Source organism: Trachurus japonicus, chromosome 12 (assembly GCF_045865225.1).
Source record: "Trachurus japonicus isolate A0001 chromosome 12, Traja_1.0".
Classification (NCBI taxonomy): Eukaryota; Metazoa; Chordata; class Actinopteri; order Carangiformes; family Carangidae; genus Trachurus; species Trachurus japonicus.
The window spans coordinates 20,489,918-20,513,622 of record NC_140918.1 but is presented as its reverse complement, the minus strand read 5'-3'; the positions used below and the strand labels follow the sequence as shown (position 1 = coordinate 20,513,622).

The 23,705-nt window shown below is 43.6% G+C and overlaps 1 protein-coding gene across 1 annotated transcript in view; it reads left to right on the top strand.

Moving 5' to 3' along the window:
* Nucleotides 1–460: 460 nt before the first annotated feature.
* grin3a (glutamate receptor, ionotropic, N-methyl-D-aspartate 3A) overlaps nt 461–23,705 on the top strand; it is a 53,414-nt gene continuing 30,169 nt past the window's right edge. The window contains exons 1-2 of the mRNA XM_085793820.1: nt 461–1,952; nt 9,847–10,577. Of these exons, the coding sequence (XP_085649946.1) occupies nt 1,179–1,952; nt 9,847–10,577 (1,505 nt within the window). The 5' untranslated portion in view covers nt 461–1,178. The remainder of the gene's footprint in view (nt 1,953–9,846; nt 10,578–23,705) is intronic.

Below are 23,705 nucleotides of genomic sequence, written 5' to 3'. Positions count from 1 at the left end.
AATTAGCTGAACGCACGCACCAGAGAGCAACAGGGACACTGGGATCTGAGCACGTAGTGCTTGATTGCTCCATAAATGAAGGGCTTAGTGTGATCTTGGTCCATGACTTGTCAAGTTTTACTAGACTTGCAGAGGTTTTACTTCCATATAACATTAACGGTGAAGGCACTAGGCTATAGGACAAATATGAAGTTGCTACATGTGAACAAGATGAGATTTGTTTCTGTGAAGCTGATGCTCCAGCAGAAATCAAATGCATCAGGTTTGCATCCTCAATGTCAATCTGATCAGAATTTATCTATCTATCTATCTATCTATCTATCTAGTGTGTTTTGTGTTATGCAACTTATAGCCTACTCATTCTTAACCTCTCCCCCTGACATGGTTGAAGGGGGTGGGTGGGGGCAAAGTGAAGACGGGGTTAAATCACATTGGAACGTGTGCAGAGGACCGCGCTCTCGTCTAGCCTGTACAAGTGTCAGTACAGAGGATGACTTGAGCTCTGGAGAGCTTCTACCCGGGTGTTTAACAAGAGGGGGGGTTAAACACACACACACAGAGAAAAAGAGAGAGAGAGAGCGATAGGGGGAGAAATTTTTGTTTTTATCTCCAGTACCGGGTCGAAGTGATGTGGTCTTGGCTCCTGAGCTCTGGATGATAATGGGATAATTTTCCTTCGAAGCCATCAGATGTTTCCAGTGGTGGATTTCCTCTGTTTTGGAATGTGTTTGGTGCGCATTAAGCTTTTTTCGACAATTCCTCCTGGGCTTGCCTACACATTCTGCTTCATGTGTTTTTTGTTTTGTTTTTTCTCTGCCACTGGAATATGTGCGTATTTGACCATTTGATTCCACGACCTGTTTAGTAATCAAACGGGCTTGAATGATGAAAATCTTTTGAGATGAAAAACAGCACTTTTGGGGATCACTTTCTGCTTGTGCGCGGCTCGTGCCTAATCTCGCGCCTCAGCAGCCTGTTGTCTGTGTCCGTGGAGAAACGCACAACTTTGCCGCGAGCTGGAGCTGGTGCCGGAGCTGGAGCCGGAGCTGGAGCTACAGCTGGTCTGAGCGGCGCACCAGGGCCACACGTGGGGTGCCAAGAAGGGGACCAGCGCAGCGGCCCCGGTGCTCGGCCGGTCTGTGGTTGGACGGGGCGGTCGGTGCAGCTGTGGAGCGGGGATGATGAAGACGGGGGTGATGATGATGATGAATGGCCCGGCGTCTCGAGCAGGCGCCGTTCTTTCGCCGCCGTTATGTTTACTACTACTACTGTGCACTCTCGTCTTTCTCCCGCCGTGCGCTCACTCGCACCCGCAGCCGTGCCAGGTGCTGAAACGCATCGGCCACACGGTTCGGCTCGGGGTTCTGCACGTTCAGCCTCGCGTGTTCTCCGCCACTGCTGCTGGCAGCGGTTCTGAGGACTGGGAAGCCGAGGGAGGCTCGACGCCGGGGAGCGCGGAGCGGCGGCTTAAGTTGGAAAAACAGGTTAAAACAAGTGCCAGTGCGCCTGGATACGGGAACCTCAGGACTAGAGGCACCGTTAACAGCCAAAGGGGAGCCAACAGGAGTAAGAGCCAGGCGCGACAGCGGGAGGAGAACACCTCCAAGGAGAACCGGGTGTTCGCGCCCCGAGAGTCGGTCCTGCTCGCCGCCGAGGCTCTGAACCGCGCCGGATTACTTCCCTATAATTTGTCCCTGGAGCTGGTGATGGCCGTGGGGTCCGGGCTCGGTGAGCTGCCCGCGTTCTCCTTCTCCTCTGCGGGTGGCCCCGACAACGAGGACCCGCTGTCCTTCGTGGAGAGCGTGTGTCACACTGTGGTGGTGCAGGGGGTTTCCGCCATGATCTCCTTCCCACGGAACCGGGACGAGTTGGTCAAGTTGGAGTTCGTCTCGCTGGCGCTTCAGGTGCCGGTTGTCAGCGTGGTGCAGAGGGAATTCACGCGCCAAAGTGAGGTAAAAAAGAAAAAAAAAAAAGTTATGTCTGAGTTGTATTTGAACTGTTGATCACTACACTCCAACATACAGCTGCAGTGGGCGTGTGTGTGTGTGTGTGTGTGTGTGTGTGTGTGTGTGTGTGTGTGTGTGTGTGTGCAGGTGTGACAGCTGTTGTGATACAGAACAACAGGGATTTACCTGTGACAAGTGGACGTCATGTTGATACACGAGGGCGAGCGGGGTCAATTCACACTAAATAGATTTATCTCAGTTCAAACGCGTAAGTGAAATGAGTTGGAGTGGATTTATGAGGCCTAATTCACCGCCTAATTCACCAAGTGCCATCAGTGGCCCACATTTCAAACAGCAGCTGGAGGGGGAGACACGTCCTCCTGTTCTTGGTCTTTTCTCCCCTCCTGCCTCCCTCCCTCTCTCTTCCCTCTGTGCGTTAGGCATCTTGTCAGAGGAAGGACGTGAGCATTTTCCTTTTTCCATTTTCTTTTCCTCCCTCGGTATTGATCTTGGTTAAATGGCCCAAAAATAAGCTAAAATGGCGACACAATTTGGGACACGAGCTGATGTTCGCACAAAGCATCAAATTAGGGAGCAGGATGGGGGAGAGGACAGGACAGGAGCAGGCTCAGTCCATGGTGCTGAAACCTACTCCATGTCTTTGCAGAGGAGAGGATTGTATCTTCTTTTAAGGATACAAGCAAAAGTTTGATTGAAGGCTGTGTGCACCTTGCAGCGAACGCCCTGAGGGATATAGTATATATGTGTAAACACATGCTTCATTGATATTCAGCACCCTGTGTGTATACATGAAGCTAAAATATAAAGTTCAGCATCATGGGAGGAGAGCACAGCAGGGTAGTGCAGTATGAGGTATCAAAATGAAGTGTAGTGACAGAGTGTGTTAGTTTCACTTCCAGCCAACCTCTTTTACTCTGTCTCTCACACACACACTTGAGGTAATATCTGGTTGTGTAAACATATAGAGTGTTAATCTGACTCCTTTCAACACAGAGATGATGAGCTGCTCTTTTATCACTCCATCCACTAACAAAGATCAGACACATGTCTGATAATCAAGCTGCTTATTGAGATGTTAATCAACAGATCTTCAATGAGCTCCACCATCAATCTGAAGTTAAATCTTTGACTGTAGCCTTTGGCCTGCTCTCAAGTCTGTACATGAAAAAAAAAATGTATACACAGCCACTTGTATTATTGAGAGTGAGGAGTTGTCGTCACAGCTCAGAGCCCCAATACATCCATGTCAGAGCCCCGCCCCCCTTCTCCGCCATGATGGAAGGATTCCGGTGGCAACAGCCTTACTAGTCTATGGGCAAAACAAAATCGTCTACTCCGTAATTTACTGTTTTACAATGCCGGAAATCACTGCTGTGTTAAAAACTGCTTGAGTGATTTACTTTCTCCTTATTCTTTCTAGTAATTTGTTGATCTGTTGGCGCAAAAAAGAGCTAGAATTTAGTCCGTCTCTGTGCTGTTCTGATGACGTTGCCCCTGGCAACCGATAGCGTCTCCTTCCATCATGGCCGACCATCGTCACGTGACTCCTCACTCTCAATAGAGTAACCTGGGCAACACTATAGTCATTCAGCTGCACCCTGATTCAGCCACACAGAATATTTTGAAGACGTTTCACTGCTCAATGCAACAAGGTCAGAACTGCTCTTCACCACCTGTTCTTTTAATTACTTCAACTTTGGCCAGACTGTGTGTTCAGTTCTATTCTCCACACAATATACCCACTTGGCAGGAGAACATACTTATAAATCCACTTAATCACTAAACACATTAAATATGGCACTGTCATTTTTAAAGCAATGACCAATATCTAATGCAGCGGTCTGGTTAAATGGAGAGCCATCAATCATTCTGTTTAAGGAGGAATTACATAATTTTATGTGTGTGTTTGTCTCTTTTAAATGGACCTGGAGTCTGATAAGAAAGTCTATCTATCTATCTATCTATCTATCTATGATGGACATGATGCCATTTACTGTAAGAATCAAGAAGGCTGGTTTGTTGCCTGTTGCTGAACACACAGAGTAGAAACACATAACATCTCTACAAAAATTTAAGTCAAATAAAAAACAGAAGAACTCCACTGACAGCCTCAAAACTTTCAAATTGATCTTCAGAATGGTTAGGAGCATACCATCAAGAACCTATTTACAGCATAGCACATTAAAATTGTTTTTCAGTACCTTCCATAGCAGCACCACTAACAGTACCGAACATGGCTGAGCGCGTTCCGACCCATCTCCTTCACAGATTAACGGTCAAGTCGAGGCAACTGCAACAATTTTGGTTAAAATTCAGGAGAGATCCCCTTCATGTTTAATGAAAATCAGCCCTGACTGTCAGTAAGAGACGGGATGAGCCTGGTCAGTTCCATGAGCTGAGAAGCTGCTCCCCCGCCAAATACACCAAGTGAAGATTATCAGAATTTGCAGCTGGAATGAGGGAGACAGAAAAAAAAAAAAGAGTTAAAAAGTGTAAACACCCTAAATGCATCACTGGGATGGTTCATCAATAATCATTCTGCAGAGAAGACACCTAGTGTGTGTGTGTGTGTGTGTGTGTGTGTGTGTGTACAGGTAAATTCTCTCTCACGACTCTTAAGTAGACACACCCACACCCACACACACACACACACACAGACACAAAATGATGTAGTGTAACACTGTAAACCTCTTTAATTAGGTGGCACTAACAGGGCACTTATTGCATATCAATGAGTGCAGGCTAACAGAGTGTGTGTGGTTCTTGGCTTTCCACGCACAACCATCCTGGGAGGGGCATAGAGCATCATTGTTTTTTTTTTCAACACTCACACTCACGCACACGCGCACCTACGTACACACACACATCCATTAGTTAGACTGAAGGATTCTGGGACACTTGCCACCTAGTGAGCTAACGTGTGTGTGTGTGTGGGTGTGCGCGTATAATATCCAATTTCCTGCTTTGTGCACAAGGAAGCATTTCGCTGCAAGGAGTCAGCAGGTGTCCACTGTCCAAACTGGTTCAGAGAAGAAGAATAACTGGTATAGGTATAGCAGAGGAACCCACCAACAAAGACTAAATACAAGATTAACTGATGGGTGCGTGGAGAGGTGGGTGGGTTAGTGGATGGAAGGAAGGACAGAAACGTCGAGGGAAGAGACAATTATACAAACAGATTGTGCTCTGCTCGAAATGGCTTAACTCCCCTCTGGCTCCATCTAGTTCCACAAGCAAATCCCAACAGAAAGCCGACAGCAACCCTCTCCAAAAACAGTTTCCACAATATAAAAACTGTCTGGAAGTCTTGAGAAGTTCTCATTAGTGACCTTGGCCTCATTTCATCCCGCCAAACTTTATTCTAGCTAAGGTTAAACTAAGTTCACTGTTAGAAATTATACAATATAATAATTTGGCAAGTGACTTTTGATAATGTAATCTGCACACAGTTTGTTATGTAAGTCTCAAAATGATGAGGCTGCATGAGAATATGAAGCTTATGGAGCAGAAGATAAAGTAAACTCGGAGTGAAGGGACGAGGGAGACTGGGAATAGGTGGTGGGGAGTTTTAGGAAGCAGGACGTGGTTGAAAGGGACTGAGAAACTCCTGGGGAAAGACCAGTTGTCTGCGATACAAGGACCTAGTTTTTAAGTGAAAATATATTATATCCTCTGCTGCCCTGCCACACTGCAGCTGTAACAAGTGGAAAATGAAGATATGGCATCTTCACAGACAGCTTGAAGGGTAGATGCAAATATCTGTTGCCACTTAATCCATTTATGTACATCTGTATGATATTTGCATTAAAATGTGTTGCAGATATTTCCATTATGTCAAAGGGCATATATACAGAACTATACATGGAATAAGTACTGTAGATGTGCAGTGTTAGACACACAGCTATCTTATTATAAATTATTTAGGTCCATTTACAGTACCATCTGTTATAATAAGAGCTCAGGTGCTGGAGTGGGTTGTCCACTAAGGAGAAGGTCGGTGGTTCAATCCTCAGAATGTCCTTGGCCAACACTGATATGTTCACACATGTGAGCATGTGTGTAGAAGAAAACATTGTGTGATTGTGTGTGTGAATGTGAGTAGTAGTGAAAAGCACTGTGAGTGGTGGTTAGAGGCTAGAAAAATGTGCTATAACAATGCAGCCCATTTACAGACAATAAATCATACATCGCTGCAGAGATTGTACGTGTCAGACAGGTGTGGATTTAATTTGATGGTCATTTGTAATGCTGTACTGGTGATGTGGACCGCATTTGTACACGTGTAACCAACAGCTGCAGGGATGTACATCGCGGCCTGCACGATGTGGCAGTCTGAATACGTTTTCTCCAGCAGAACAGAAGGAGGTCATTTGTCTTACAACAAGTACAGAACAGCACATCCCACGATAAGTTCAGGTTCAGGGCAGGGGGCTCGGGGAATGACAGATGATAGTGAGGAATATTTGTACTGTAATGTACACGGATATAAATACTAAAGCTGGAAATTACTTTTCAATTTCATCCCTGTGAATTAATTTAAAGATTAAGAGATTGGAGTAATTATGTTCTGAGCTTCTACCCATGAACGATAGGGTTTTGCTGAGTGTGGGGGGAGTTAGTGGACTTCCTCATAAATAATGTGAACAGTGACATAAAGAGGCCAGGTGGATGAAAGGGTACGTACGGGTAGGTCTTTATCAAGTTCTTGGGGGGTCAGGGCCATGGGGATTTCTAGCTGTGAATAGAAGAATAGTGAGACCCCCCGGGATGTTAAAGTTTTGCAACATATGCAAGATTTTTTTTTTTTTTCCTGAAAATTACTGCAAGTACAGAGCAGATTTTTATATGTTTACTTAAAACAAATTCCATGTGAACCTTTTTTAATCCATTTTCACCCTTTGCCCACAACGAATCATCTAATCAAGGACAGATCGATAACCAAGTCATTACTAGTTTATTTGATTTGTCCACTGGCTTGTGATTCTGCCAGGCGCTGCAGTTTTACCATACAGCAAGGGCTGCAAGTTTCTCCAACCTCAAATCTCACAGCAAATGTGTTTTGTGTGGAAATCACAGAAGAAGAAGAAAAAAAAGGGGGAAGATTTTTCAAGACAGAAGAAGGATGAAAGGGGAGCACAGTGACAGCAGACCTGGGATTTCCTGGTGCATCAAAAGCAACAGATCTCTGTATTTATGTAAGAGAGCAGTCACCCGCACTTCCCGGCAATTTCCCCTTTTTTTCTGTTTATTTACATGAGGAACAAAGAGAAGGTTACAGATTTATGGTGATCACGGTGCAGAAGTGCTGCAGCTGAGAATAAATCCTCCAATTCTCCTGAGAGGAGGTGGGAGTCTGATGCCCTGCGGACTGTGTTACTGTTTGTTTCTCTGAAAAAGGACTTTTAACATCTGAAATAAAACCTCTAAACCATCTCATTGCTTTTGTTTGCAATGATAATCCATTTGTGTACATGTGACCATGAGGTGAATAATAATTGTCTCATTTGCATGTCTATTGGCTGGAGTGATTAATGGGATAAATGAAATTAACCAATGGATTAATCTAATGGACCTTTAGTGCAAAGCTTGTATAAAAGTTGTAAAGTCAATTAAACAGAGTTGTGTGTGCAGTTCCTGTGTGTGTGCAAGTAGATGACTGATTGATTACCTGGGTGACTGGTATGTTGTGGGCTGGGTACAGTATGCCAACGAACGCTGAAGCTGAACTGGCAGTTCATGCAGGCTGAATTAATTTTATCTGAAGCATTACAGGGATGACTGTGTCAGCTTTGAAGCGTATCCGCTCTGATCTTCTGGCTTACTTTAATTCTGGTGGTGCAGTGCACTCTGTGTGTAGGGTATAGTGGGCTTGCACTGGCCTGATCATAATGGCACTAGGGGAGCCAGTGGACCGATCTGATGATTTGCCTGTTAACAACTAACCAGCCACATTTTGCCATTTCTACCAACTGTTACAATAAGTTTTGAATTTTATGTCCAGCTTTTAGATTATTTCAGAATAGTTCAAAGATCAGTGCTTGACGTCACAAACATTGGTTTAACCATCCATTCAGGCAATCCTGACATAGGGCACCCTGGACAGGTCACCAGGCTATCGCAGGGCTGACATATAGAGACAACACTCACATTCAAACATACAGGCAATCGAACCGGTTTGGACTGTGATAGGAACCCAGAGAGAACCCACGCAGGCACAGGGAGAACATGCCAACTGGGATCGAACCGAGAAACCTACTGCTGTGATGTAGTGCTAACCTCTGTACCACCAAGCCACGCCAACAGCAGTTAACAGTGCTGTGGCTAAAGCACTTCTCAGTATTTAACCTGGAACTCCAGGAAACTGCATGAACTGTACATTGCAGGCCAACTGTAATGTTCCCAAGTTGGAAAAAACAAACAAAACAAAACTGTGGACTAAGGATTTTTTCACCTTGACAAATGCATAACTAAGATCTGATAAATCTATATTTTAAGACCTAGAAGTGTGAAACACTTGAGCAAGAATAAGAACCCTAACTATTGGGGTTTGAAGGTCTCATGCTGAACATATATGTTTCTCATAATTTTTCTCCACGATTTCTGATAACAGAGTCATCCATACAGCAAACAAGGAGACCCCTGAACCTCTGTTTGCAACCTGTAGATTACCTTATGACCTGAAAAGCTAGAGGGCATTTAATGTACTGAAAATACACCAACGACTCCATGGATGGCAGGAAATTAATCTAAAAAATGCACAATACATTTAAGAAAAGGTGCCACAGCATTATAGAAAACACACTACTCGCTGTTTTATACTCATATTTGAAATCTTTGCCTCTGCCAAAATGCAAAGCAGCATATTAATCAGATGTCAGGTTCATCAACGGTTCTCATCACATCACCTTGCAGCACCATGAGACAACATGCTTGTTATCTGAGGTCTAGTTGGAAATCGCACACCAGTGTCTGTACGTACTCATTGATCTTTCCAGCCCTCATGAATCCACCAATGCATTTGTGAATTAAATTACATGGAACTGACATAGTGAGCTGAAGACCCACTCTCAATGGAGCCCAGCTGTGTTTCTTTATAAGTTTCAGGTATATTGCTGAAAACAAAAAAAGACTGTACACATAATAGATGCACAGTATTTTTTATGATGTGAATAATGATATTCATGGGAGCAGGTAAGTGAAGGCTGAAATCCATTATATCCAGCAGACTGTGTTTGGAACAAGGAACAAGTTGAATTCTAAGAGAGAAAGTAATTCCACTTCTTCCCTTCCACTAATTCCTTTTCCGTCTCTCCTTCCTTTCTCCTCCTATCTACTATATCCGTTTCTCCTTCCTGGTGTCCCATCCCCCTAATCTTATCCCCCTCTAACCTTCTCTAAATCGCACCCCGCTCCCTCCTCCACCATCTTCCTATTACTCTCATTTTATCTGTCACCCTTTTCCCATCACATCTCTCTCTTTCTCACAACCTTTCTTTCATTCCAAACCAATCCGCTAATGTTTTATTTCTCCTATTTCTCCATCCTCCATGAAATCCAACTGACCCTGACAACCCCCTTTGTCGTCCCCATCACCACTTGTTCATCACTCCCGCCAACCTTACATTTTCATATTCTCCATCTCTTCCTGTTTATTTAACTATTCCAACTCCATTTCCATTCCCTTCCATCTATTTCTTCCAACCCCCTTAAATCTTCCTCACCTCTTGTATACCCATTCCCTTATTTTTTTTGTTTAATACGCATATTAACTCCTTTCCCAAATGATCTCATTTCTTTCTCTGTCCTCCACCCTCACCCTCCCAACTTCTCATCATTTTTCTCTCATTACACCCATTCTTCTCTTACTATCTCCTCACAGAATCCTCTCCATTTCCAAATGGCGATGCGGACGGTGGAGGCCCCGCCATCCCGTCTCCTCTATTTCCTGCTGATGATGAACGGCTGGTGGGACATCAGCGTTCTCCTCTGCCAGGAATGGGACATTAGCGACTTCCTCATCCTCATCAAAAACAACACCCGCTTCCATCTGGGCACTCTTGTCAACCTGACAACCAACATTTCCACCTCGCCGCCGCCCTCAGGATTGGCATCGGGTGGCGCAACAGGGGCCGACTCCGCATCATCATCATCGTCTTCTTTACCCTATTTTTCCTCGGCAGCCTCCACTGCTGCTTCTGCGTCCACCTCCTCCACAAAATCCGACCAGCAGCAAGCTCTCATGCGGCAGCTGGAGGCCCTGAGAGAACCTTCGTCCACGACGGGGGTGGTGACGTTTGGATGCGATATCCGTGAGGTGCGCCGTCTGTGGACGCTCGCCACTCGGATGATGCTCCCAGAGTATCACTGGGTCCTGGGGGACAGTCAGAATGTGGCCGAGCTGAGAACAGAGGGGCTGCCGCTGGGGCTTCTGGCCCACGGGGTCATGGGCTCCCCTTCTCTGGATCACTACGTCCACGACTCGTTGTCGCTGGTGGCGCGGGCGGTGGGCAGCGCAGCCCAGGAGAATCCCGCCTTGGCACTCATACCTGGGACAACAAACTGTATGGATGTACAACAGAGCAACGGCAGCTCAGGGGAATACTTGGCAAGGTAGGTAAATTGTAAATTCATGTGAATATGAATATGATAATTATGTTTCTACACTAATAAGGGACTGTTGTGTGACAGACCTTCACACGTCACCTAACAAAGTACCAGGCATCTAAGATCTATTGGCACCATCTCCAAACCTACTCGAGCTGGCCTCACATTAAACCATCAAGCATGTTAACATCATTATGCCTCGATAAATCAGTTTAACTTAAAGACCGGGTAAACCAAGAATAAATATGTGTTTTAAGTTTATAATACCACAGCACAGGAAAACATATTATTAACCACCAATTTGGAGGACTAAAAAAGTCCTTAAGTATATAAAATTCTGCATCAAAGTTGTCAATAAATGAGCAGTTTTCTCTGCTTCAGAACGGTGGAGGCGTGTCGCGATATGGTCGTGCTGCAGGCAAAGAAACCACGCCCCATGGCAGGAGATCTGGACTTCACTTGCTGAACCTAAACATGTACACGTTGTCATGAAATAAAGACGGGAAAGTGACCTCAAACACACTCCACCACACACCCCAGTCCTCAGCACTGACACAGCTGATAAACCTAAAGGAAATATTCTTACCTCAACTCTTGGTGTCTAAAACAGTCGCAGCAGCAGCCATCCAGCTGCAACAGGTTATACTCCACCATGCTGCTCCCGTTTACATCTCGTTAGCGGTCAGCGTGCTTCATCCATTTGCATTGTGTAAAAAAAATAAAATAAAGTTTTTAGCTAACGTTAGCTTAGCTTTAGCTTCAAGTGTCCTGACAGGAGAAGCAGTAGCAGAGACAGTGAATTATCTCTGGACCTGGTACCGAGTCCAGACCCGGTCCAGACCGCCCGGCGCCCGTGACACACGGCGTCCGAGCTGAGCAGCAGCCGTCCTGGTGGGAGGAGACCGGGGGAAACAACACAGTGGAGCCGGGAGGCTACGGCTGCTGCAGCAGCTAAAAACTTTTTTTACTTTCACACAATGCAAACGGAGGAAACGGGCAGACCGCGAGTAACGACCAAAAGGGAATAATATCGATCGGTGGATTAATAAACTGTTGGTGCTGGATGACTACTATGCTGCTGCTGCCTGTTTTAGACACCAGAGTGAAGGTAAGAAATGGTTTGATCAGCTGTACGTGTTTCTGCTCGGACGTGTGGTGGACTGAGACCATGGCGGAGTTTTGTTTTTTTTTTCTTTTTACGGTGTTTTCCGTCCGTGGTTGTACAGTATGGCTGGTCTCCCGTGTGTGTGGATGAGAGGAGGCTGTTTGGTCGGACAGTGTGTTAAAGCAGAAGTAAGTGGTCCGGTCGTTTTCGCTAATGCTGCGTTCCAGGCAGGCTTTTGAAATCATAAATTCAAATTCAAATTCAAGTCACAACTTACGACTTTGTAGCGTTTCAGGCAACCCACTCGTGTTTTTCCGACCTGTTTTACCGGTGAAAGTCACTATAACGGCCACTCGTAACTTCCGACCGGTGAACTCGTACCAGATCGAACTGGTACCACTTCACGGTCGGAAAAATACGAGTTTCCTTGAACGCACCATAACAGTCCTCGTCGCTACGTCACCACATTCACGGCGTTCCTTGGCTGCACACACAGCCCTGCATGCCGTTCTCTCTCCTCATTGGATAAAAACTGTAGGATACGATAAATGTTTTCTCTTCGGCTCAGAGCAGAGCAGAGGGACTGAGAGACCCGTGTTTCAGTCCAAACACTCTATGTAAGTGATTGCTGTCGGAAGATATAACTATTTAAGACTTATATTAACACAAATATATCACTTACTTCTGCTTTAATGAGGGAGACTCTGGTCAAAAGACGGTGTTGTAGCAGCTGCTGCTGCTGCTGCTGCTGCTGCTGCGTCTGTGTGTGTGTGTGTGTGTGTGTGTGTGTGTGTGTGTGTGTGTGTGTGTGTGTGTGTAACGTTGCAAGGGGTGTGTGACCGGGGGAGTCAGCCTCTCTCCCCGCGGTGACGGCTGTTTATCACGGTGTGAAAATACGTTAACGTTAGCACTGTAAACTCGTTGTATGAAGGAACAAGACAGTGGTCTCCCCTGTGTGTGAACATGAACTACGTTTAGTTAGCTGGCTGTTTCAAGTGTTTCAGCTAGACTGAAGAGCAAGTGGGACGGAAAACCTCTTAAGTCAGTTGGCTGAATGTATTTATACGTAGAGCAGAGCAGGGGGCGGGTTTATGTAAGTAGCCTATCGGTGCGTTCACACCAAGGGGGCAGTTGTCGGTCTGAGAAGTGAAGCTCACTTCCTCGTTCAAAAAACTGCAATCCCCTCGGCTTCCTCTGGGGGCTGGCTCCAGAAGGGAGCAACTCCAATCGAGCCCCATGTTAAAATAGCCGATTTTACAGCTTAAAAAAACATATTTACAGCCTGGTACATTTTATTTTTTTGGTCTCAACCGATAGTTTCTACCCCCGCACACACTCTGAGGGGGGTGAATTTTTTTTAAACTCTACCGTTTTACTATTATTAGGTTTAAAGTTCTGGCCAATTAGGGCGCGGAAACGTTGAGTGACAGGTCCGGAGACCGCTAATTCGAGGCCAGTGGGCGGGCCCTCGGCCGGCTAACGGCCGCACCGCTCCAGATATGGCAAGTAGAATCCAACATGGCGCGGTTCAAACCCCCGTAGTAGCGGCACAAAACAGACTCCCCCAAACCAATGGGTGACGTCACGGGTGCTACGTCCATTCTTTTTACAGTCTATGGTTCACACCAAACGCGATGGACGCGATGAACGCCACAACTTTCCATTAAAAGTCAATGCAAATGGCGTGATGACGCGCGATGGCGCGTCGGGCGACGCGTTTCGGGCGATACGAGCGACGCGATGAAGCGATGACGCATCCATCGCTTGAAGTTGAATAATTTGAACTTTTCAAGCGACATCGCGTGACGCTGTGCCGCGACATCCAATCAGTGTTGATATTCAACCACGTCACCGACACAGCTGCAGACACACATTTCAAAACATGGTGGAGAAGATTACTGTGGCTGTAGTATCGCTCACCAGACCCTCCTCCAGAGAAGAACTGTGGCTGTGTAAAAAAAAAAACACCCGGGGCTGTGTGTGTTTTCCTCAGATCAATAATATACATCCATGGCCGTTTCCCGGAGCTTTTTATGACACGACGTTGTACTTTTACCGCGGTCGTAATAAAAAAAGATAATGACTGCAGAGGGTCAGAGAGGACCTACAGCTTCCTCCTTGTGAATATTTCATATGTAAAATATTTATTATTATTTCTCAGCCTTGGTTGACGAGAGAAAGAAAGCAGCGGGAGGTGGGTTGCATCATAGCGCGATGAAGCGATGGTGAAAAATGTGACAAATGTGTCAAGTTACGGGCGATGGCATCGCGTCCATCGTGTTTGGTGTGAACGCACCGTTAGGCCCGTCCATTCAAAACCTGCACACAGAACAGTCTCTGTGGCCTAGCTCCTCAAGGAAATGATGAATGGGAAAAATACTTTTTACATGTTTTGAGGGACACATTTAAGGCCTAATTAATATGATAAGAAGAAAATTACTGAATTTGGTTTACCCGGTCTTTAACACAGATTGATCAAAAACTCTCCATTATCACACAATAGTTTAAACTTACAATGGTTCTGGGAACTTGAAAGCAGCCTCAGTGAGCCGTGAGCACTACCTCGTCTTTTAAGTTGATGTGACAAACCTGTTTGCAAACATTTCTCTATTTACAGACGCAGCAGATAGGGAGGAACATTAGCATTCATTTGGAGTTGTTGGTTCCTGGCCGCCTGGTGAATACAAGTCCACTGATCCTCACAACTACTGAAGGAAATGAGTGGCTCTTTTGCAGCTGAATGAATGTGAATCAATGTGTATGAGAATACTCATTATGACATTAACATCTGAAACAGCATGTACTGGTCAGTAAAAATGAATAGTCACACCATATAATACTCCTTTTCAGAGCTTCGATGGGGCCCGAAAATCCAGCTCACACTGGCCCGAGCTCCTACAGTACACATTTCCTCAACACCGGTCCCGGCCCATTAGCTCTATTTATTAAACCTAACATTTTCTAATAAGCTCTGACAAAGTTTAATGACAGAAATTAGGTTCAACACAGAGGAGGCACGCCATGCGGATAGTGTTTAAATTTATAACATTGTAACTTTATCATAAACCTTATAATGCATCTTTAAAAGTTGGCTGTGGGTTGAGGTTACACTCTAAAGTTTCTGATTATCACACAATATCTTACTGCCTAGTCTTCATGCCAGCTTTTATCTGCCCTAAAAACCGGCCCTGCCCCATCCTGAGGGCAGAATGGGAGCTGACATGCCCTGCAGTCTGAGATTGGGCCGTCTCAGGTGGAGAATCTAACCTCTACCCTTTTGATTTGGTTTGTTTTGTGGTGTTGTGAAAAAAGTTGATTTAGAGAAACAAAAAAACTAAACTATCCATAAGATTGACAGTCACCGATATAACCAGTCAGGATGATCCCAGGTCTGTTTACAGATGCCAAGAGAAAAGAAGCCTCAACACATATCGAATACATCAGCATGCTGTTTTCTCTTTCGTCAGTGCCCAGCATTTGAATACACCTACAGAGTTTGTCCTGAAAGAACACAATTTTATCAAAGTGAACAGAGAATAATGATAAACAAATGACTCATACAGTACCAGTCATATTTTGACAGTGGCCATTATTACATTTTTAAAAAACTGACATGATAATAAGCAGGTTAGTGAACCTGGGTCATTTCAATCCAACAGCGTGTCATCTCTCTACTTTGCCACCTCTATCATCTCTTTGCTGCTTCTCTCACATCTGGCAGATGTTTGGTCCAAGTGTAGCTACAAATGTCAGTCTGGAATTGAAACTGCCACTGAAACACATTATACATTCACATCTGCATAGATGTATATGCATGCACGACCACGCAGCATATTAGAACGCACTCTATATTCACTCAGTCATGGCAGCAGTGTGGTGAAATGATAACATGTGATGAATTGCATTTAGCAGCAGCGACGTGCAGCTGCGTCTGCATCTGGGCCACTGTACTTTATACTGCTGAGATATGAGCAGTCAAGAGTGTGTGATCACACACCACTGCATTATAATTAGAGTTTGACCTTTCCTACTGAGATTCTCCTCAAAACACCTGAATCAGCAGAGCGATCGTACTGGGAAGAGAATTATTTGAACAAGGTGAGCTTGGAGGAGCTGGAGGAGATTGACTGATTGTGCGTACATTTCTTTGCCTCATTTTAAGCTGCTTATGGAATCTTGATTCATCTTCCAGTGTTTTACATATCACAGAAAGGAAAACCTAAAGTCACTGGACCTTTTACCGGGTTTATAAGAGACCTGTTGTCGACCGACTGAGGGCAGAGGATTTACCTGAAGAGGTTTAGTTTTCCATGTTGGGTCTAATCCCAGTTGAGGATTTGGAAAAGTCTGCCATATACCTGGCTCAGAAAAATCTGCAGGTATTAGATCGTAATATGTGATAGACTGTAACCAGCTGTGCAGGTTGTGGATAAGAAAAGGAGATTGTGTTTGTACATAACCTGCTAACACAAAAAGGGCTGCTTTCTCAAAGAAAACATTCATTTCCTCTTTTTTTGTGATGCAGTCTGTTGTAAAGCCGTGTGACTGTTTGGACTGTCCGATCACATTCATGCTCCAGGGATATAGACTCACTTTTCTTTTTCCAATTTCAACATGTCTTACTAGGTTATACAGATTGTCCATACAGTACTTTAGAGCAGGGTCCAATTATCATCTATTACTATTTAACTTTTTTCCACATACAGTAGTTTGAAATTTGCCTGTGCAGTTTGACCATTATAGGGGTTTACTTTGCTTTCTGAGATCATCTTGAATGGGATAGTGGAGACAGAGCCTTAGTGGACACATAATGTACACCGGGTCATCTTTTTCACAGTCAGTACATTTATGTGACACTAATTATGGCCTTAATCCGTCTACAACTGGACAACTAAAGTGGATGTAAATGCGTTAGTTCTCCAGATCCAACTAAAGCCCAGATAATGCAATTGACCAATTTTCTGCATGTACAGTATACGCCTTAATCTGGACAACACATGCTTCAACTGCTCAACAGCAGAGACAACACAAAGTGTAGCATAACAGCCAAAACACTTTCTTGGGCTAAACAGGGAACTAAACCATAATTGTATTGTCTCATTATTTAAATCATATTGAAGCTAGTTCTTCAATGACTCTGTATCCCCTTGCACCTTTGTTTTCCTCATTACTCTACTCCTTGTTAACACCTGTCATTTGTCAATAAGCAGTGTAGACAGATTTCTCGGCATTCAGATTGTTTCATTCAGTCATAATTTCCCACGCGACGACAGAGGGCTCAGGGGGCAGGGGGGAGGGGAGGGGACGGCCTAAGGGAGAGGGAGATCTATGAAGGAAATGAGCTCACTGTCCTCAAGTTTTGCAGAGGAGGAATCTGATATTTGAATAAGAAAGTTCCTGAAAGTCAGTTTATATGAGTATATTATTAAAGCAATTTTGATTTTGTTTTTGCTTCAGGACATTTAGACTCAGGAGGAGTGTTTAGACACATAAATGATCAAATTTTATTGGATAATAATGTTATCTTTACAAAGTCTGAGTTCAGTTGAGAAAAAGCTGGATGCAAGTCTGGAAAAGTGTAATATATATACACATTTATATGCAGGCTAATATCAAAACATTTTAACATAAAAGTAAATGACAAAGAATTGCTTTGTATTTTGTGTTTTTTTTTTCTAAATCCTCAATTTGTTGTGTGCTTGTACTTCTCATATTGTACCTCACTTTGTGGTTGTGTTTTGATTCTTGATCATTTTGTAGCTGTTTTGTCTCTTTGTAGAAATTAGTCAATTTTTTGGAGTTGGTTCTTCTTTCACAACTCACTTTGATTCTTCTGTGTCTGTCTGTAGCCATTTCATATTTTGTTTTGTAGTTAAAGCAGAAGTAAGTGATATATTTGTGTTAAAGCAGATATCAGTGGAATGTTTTTGTTAATATAAGTCCTAAATAGTCCTATTTTCCGTCAGCAATCACTTACATGAAGTATTTCAGCCTAAACACGAGTCTCTCCGTCACTCTGCTCTGCTGTAACCCGAGGAGAAAATTTTCCTTGTGGGATACAAGTGTTATCCAATGAGGGGAGAGAACGGCATGAAGGGCTGTGTGTGCAGCCAAGGGATGCGCGTGAATGTGGTGACGTAGCACGAGGACCAATTGATGCCTGACAAGGGCGGGGGCTGCTAACTCATGGTGCGTTCAAGGAAACTCGTACTTTGTGTTTTTCCTTCCTGTGAAGTCATACCAGTTCGATCTGGTACGAGTTCACGGGTCGGAAGTTACGAGTGGCCGTTATAGGGAACTTTCACAGACAACAGGACGGTAAAAACACGAGCTACGGGTTACCTGGAACGCTACCAAGTCGTAGTTGTGACTTGAAGCTGTAACTTACGGTTTCAAAAGCCTGCCTTGAACACAGCATTAGCCGAAACGGCCGTGCCACTGATATCTGCTTTAATATAAGTCTTAAATAGTTATATCTTCCGACAGCAATCACTTACATGGAGTGTTTGGACCGAAACACGGGTCTGTCAGTCACTCTGCTCTGCTCTGAGCCGAGGAGAAAACATTTATCGTATCCTACAGTTTTTATCCAATGAGGAGAGAGAACGGCATGCAGGGCTGTGTGTGCAGCCAAGGGATGCGCCTGAATGTGGCGACGTAGGGACGAGGACTGTTATGGTGCGTTCAAGGAAACTCGTATTTTTCCGACCTGTGAAGTCGTACCAGTTCGATCTGGTACATAGACTGTAAAAAAAGACGTACTGGTACGAGTTCATGGGTCGGAAGTTACGAGTGGCCGTTATAGTGACTTTCACAGGTAAAACAGGTCGGGAAAACACGAGTGGGTTGCCTGGAACGCTACAAAGTCGTAAGTTGTGACTTGAAGCTGTAATTTACGGTTTCAAAAGCCTGCCTGGAACGCAGCATTAGCCAAAACGACCGGATCGCTTACTTCTGCTTTAATCATTTTGTAGTCTATGGATGTAAAAATAAATAAATAAATAACAGAGGCTCTGGGCCTGAGCCCTGTTTAGGATTTCTTCCATGTACAAAACAACAAAATAGTTTTGTCCTACATCCACGGTAAGGCCACAAAAAAAGTTACCAAAAAAGGTGTAGAAGCAAAAGAACATTTGAGGAAGAGTTGAGGTTGAAGCCGAGGATTTTACTTGGAAATCCAAACGTAAACATGACAACAAGTTGTCATTCACACATTGTGGCTCTGTGAAAAGAGAAGCAGGTGTTGAAAGGAGGAGCTGACACATTAGAGGTTTGTCTGCCTACAAACAGAGCAGTGAAGCCAAATAAAACGGAGCACTTGTTCAGCACAGTTTATGTCACCGCAACGTTCACATCCTGATGCACTTTCTGAGCTACACCGACTCCAAATTCCCCACCTGTTGGCAGCGGCACGGATCCACGGCAACAAAAGACGATCCCTGAAATAATTAGATGCTGCAATTAACAAATCATCAATCAAGCAACTTCAAGCTCGGCGACTGAAGACAATCACATGCTGTCACGCTGAGTAAATGTTTCTTAAACACTGATGATGACGAGTTATCATGTTTATACCTCCACCCTCCTCATTGGTAATCAACCTGCAGTGAGCTGATAAAGTCTAATGTGCAAGAATTGCATCAGAGCAGCCTCACCATTATTAGTAGATACTTAATCAGGAGACAAGATGAAAAGACTGAAAAATAAAGCTGTCACTGCTTGATGGTACTATTATTGGCTTATTTTTTAATTTAGAAATAAAATATACCCTACTATCAAGGGACTACAGATGCAAATTAGCTTAAAGCTATAATCTGGTATAGTGCATCAAATGGCAACATTTATGTTTTAACTGTACATTGTCCCTTTTAAATAAATTAAAATTGAAAATTAAAATTGAAATCTTTAAAGGAGACATATTATGCCCCTTTTCCACAAGTTAAAATAGTTCCCAGGTGTCTTAAAGACATGTCTGTGACGTGTTTCGGTCGAAATACTCCAAGGATCAAACATCACAGAACCTTTTTCATCTGCTCAAACAGCCCTGTTCAGAACGGCTGGTTTCAGTGTCTGTCCCTTTAAATGCAAATGAGCCACTGCTCGCCCCACCCCTTTTACCAGTACTCACAGGTGAGATTATACAAATTCGAAAACTATTGACATTATTGTCAAACTACTGAGAGAACAGCTCAGAAAACCACATGGATTTCAACCTAGGGAGACTGCAAATTACAGATTTTTCAATCAATTGTCAATTTTCACATTTTGGGGGCCAGAAGGCAAGCCAGACTTCAAAATATATGTTAAAGAGCCTTTAAAAAGTGATATTACCATAATATGTCCCCTTTAAAAGAAGTCCCTGTCTTACTTTTTCTAGACTAGCTGAAACAATGAAATGAGACATTTTCCTACCGGAAGCAGCTACTCTCCCCTCCTCTAAATGATTTCTTTGAGTACTTCTCAGAGATCTAAACTTGGCCTTGAACCTTTCAGCTGCACCGCTCAACCCCCATGGCTGTCTTAATGCTAAACTCGCTGTCATTTCCAGTCTTCTCAGATCTCCCCCTGGGAGAGAACAGCCTTTGGTTTTGCGTTTCAGCCGGGAGTCCTGGCATCAGGTGCTCGGTGGATGAGCCGACCTGGAGGGAACGATCGTCACCGCTAAAGTGTTGAAGCCATGTGACAGATGAGCAGCAGAGAGGCTGCGGCAGGTCTCAAGCTGGACATTGAAACCCTCTGGGGAATGTATTGCGTGATTATTTTGGAGTTATGGCGGCAGCAGAGTCGCCGGCCAAGCAATCAAGCGGTCAAGAAGAGCAATAGTCGATGACATATACAGGTGTTTGTCATCAGCCAACTGTAGTGTTGTCAGGGAATGTGGCACAAGTCATTGTCGAAAAATCACCAGCAGCAGCAGCTATGCAGACAGAACCAGTTCCGGGGTTGCTGAGCTAAAACCTAGACTTTGTAGCAATGTGGTGTGGCTTGAAATGTTCTTGAAAATCTTAACATGAACAGCACAAAAGTAAAATATCTGGTATAATAACTAAAATAACTACACTCACTTATCTGTGGCTCATCACTCTGGTGATGAGAGCAGCCAAAGAGCAGACACATCATTACCCTGACATTTGTTTTCCTGAAGTTTTCCTGCAGGATATGTGATACAACCAGAGCGCCGGTGTCAGGTACAGGACCTTCACACTGATAGTGATGGGGAGGAATTTTAGAGAAAGTGAAGTTTATGGATGTGTTATCCTTATTAATCAATGTGCTCCAGGCTATCTGGTAATGAAATAACAGTTCATGTGCAGTCTGTATGTCCGGACTGTATGGGACGTAACTGAAATCGCTGTGGGGAAGCGGAGTTAATCAGGCAGTTGTGGAATAATGTTTGGCCTGTATGTGAAAGTCTATGAAAGTTTCTCCGTTGAAAATGTTTTTTAAGAAATGTTGCCAACTCCTAGCACTGAGGAAGTTTCCCAGCGTCTTGAGATCGCATTTGTTCTGCATGTTTAGAATATTTATAGACTAAATATAATGACATAAATAATGCATGGCTGAAAAATGAAAAAAAAAAAAAAAATCCAATAACGCAGAAAGATTCCATTATGAAAAACTAGATGATTCATTATTTTCTCTTTCAAATACAGTTCATCAGTAACTGCTGGCTATTCTATACTTGACTTTATACATTTAATATTCCTGTCAGTCTCATCTCTCAGTGCATTTGTTCTCTCAAGCTTTAACCCAAGGAGGATCAGAAGGGTCAGACTGTACCACAGATAAACTCTCCACCCGATGGTCACATCCCACATCTCTTCTTTCCATTTGTCACTGACCTCCATTTGCTGAGCACTCTCAGAGCCGCACTTCTTTTTTTATTATTATTCATCCACTCATTTGGTCCTGTGGGAAAATTCTTTCAATGCACATCACTTAGCATTATGTAGCGGAAAGAGCCCAAAAGGGACTCTGGAGCAAAGTGCGGGGCAGTGAAGGCAGACTTGTGCCGGAGTTCTGTCTCCAGCAAAGTCGCTTTCTTTTCTTTCTTTTTTTTCTTACCATTCTTGCAAAAATCCGCCTGCTTTTCAGAAGAAATGTCAAAATCTGAACGTACAAGGAATATGAATTTAAATGGATGAGTGGATAGCCATGGACTTAAGGAGGATCAGCCTACAGTAATTACTCTTCAAGTGTTATCCTGTATCATTAGGTCAACAAAGTTTCCACTTGCAAGACATTTTCTCTCTTAACTTCTCTCTTAACAATGACCTCCATGGCCAACATTTTAGTTTTATTATTGAAACACACACATTCAGTATTTAGCAACACAGAAAGATGATCAAGCTAACATTAGCTTTTTACTGAATAACATTTATATTTGCAACTACTTCATTTCAAAACAAAAACCATGCAAACGTCCCATATTATATGGTTTTATTTTACCAACATGTCACAGGTCTGTATAACTCACTTGTTGATCATTGCAAGACATGGAAATAAGTTCATTGCTTTCCCTTTTTATTCATATTAACGTATGATAAAGAAACTGTGAGATCAGTCAATAAGGTGCTACATTACGAGCAAGACAGGGCTCAGCTCCTAACTGCTTCCACTGCACCGATCAGGCACAGCGTTAAAACTTGTTAAGTGTTGTGGCTGGTGATGTGTTCCACAGCCCCGCACACATGACTGGGTGTGTCCACATTAAAACCAGCACTGGACTTACTATTGTGGCTAGTATTCAGTGTGCATTTTGCTGCTGTAGCTCAGCCCCCGCTGCTGAAAAAAAATCCTTAAGAAATACTGTTCCTTGTTTCAGCTCTAATGATAAAGGCTAGATGAGTTTCTTTGTTCTGTCCCTTCCATTTGCCCATCCATTTGTTTTTTCTTTAACAGCACCTCCACCTCCAACACATACTCATCCATGCACTTCATTCATGATTAAACTTACAGATGTCCATGCCTCATTGGATATTTGCCTTATTTTTTTTAGTTACGATATAATATATTTATGTTCTTACTTTAACTTGTGTTTGCAAACACCCTAGATATTTTAAGGAATACTAGTGTAGTGAATAATATCATTGGGTCAATCCTTGTTACAAACACAGGACTGTCCTTCTTTCTACATCTCGACCTGATGACAATCAGACTGGGTTTTTCAGATTTAAAGACAGAATGAATATGTCAGATGGGGGTGTATACCATATAATTATTTATTCTATTAAAAAGTGTAAAGAACAACATAAAGTGTGCCATTCCAGAGTATCTGTATTTACAATTGTATATAAGCCAGTTAGAGGGACTGATAAGATTTGTCCACCAGACTGAGAAGCTGAGGGAGGAGGCAGAGAGTAGGGGGCAAAGATGTGATAACAAAAACAAAGGAGACGAAAGAATAGGCAGCAGAGAAAGAAAGAGAAAGGCAGCGAGGGGGGAAAAAAAGAGAGAAGAAGATACTCGCATAAAATCTGTGTATAACCCCTAGAGATACAGACACACAGATAAACTAGAGGGGGCAAAAGTCCTGCATTAACAGATAAGATAGAGCCAGGATAAATTTAAGCAGGTTCTCTTTTTCATTTTTCCCCTGTCCTTCTTGATAAAAATCATTTTAAAGTGATGCATGCCCACCAATGCCAAGTGTAGTACCCTGAATGTGCCAGCCAGCTGAGCTATGAAGATAAAAAACGCTATATAATAAATGTCTCCTCTGAGACTTGTATCCCCTGAACCACTGTAAGTAAAACACTCTCTGTTTGCTTCAGGGAGGGACTGGTTTAACAAGGAGGAATGCCCTTGGCAGTGACAGGCGATTCAAAAAAAAGGCAGCTGCATCTGCACATTTTCATTTTCTGTTTGGTGGGAAGAACGAGGTGTTTCGATACATATACTTAAAACCAGCAGGCAGTCACGCTGATGAGTACTTTGCATTTATAGTCCACTGATGTGGACACAAACGCAGATTGTGATTCTACCCCACATCATCTTCAAAGACTTTGTTAGGCGATGTATGAGGCAAG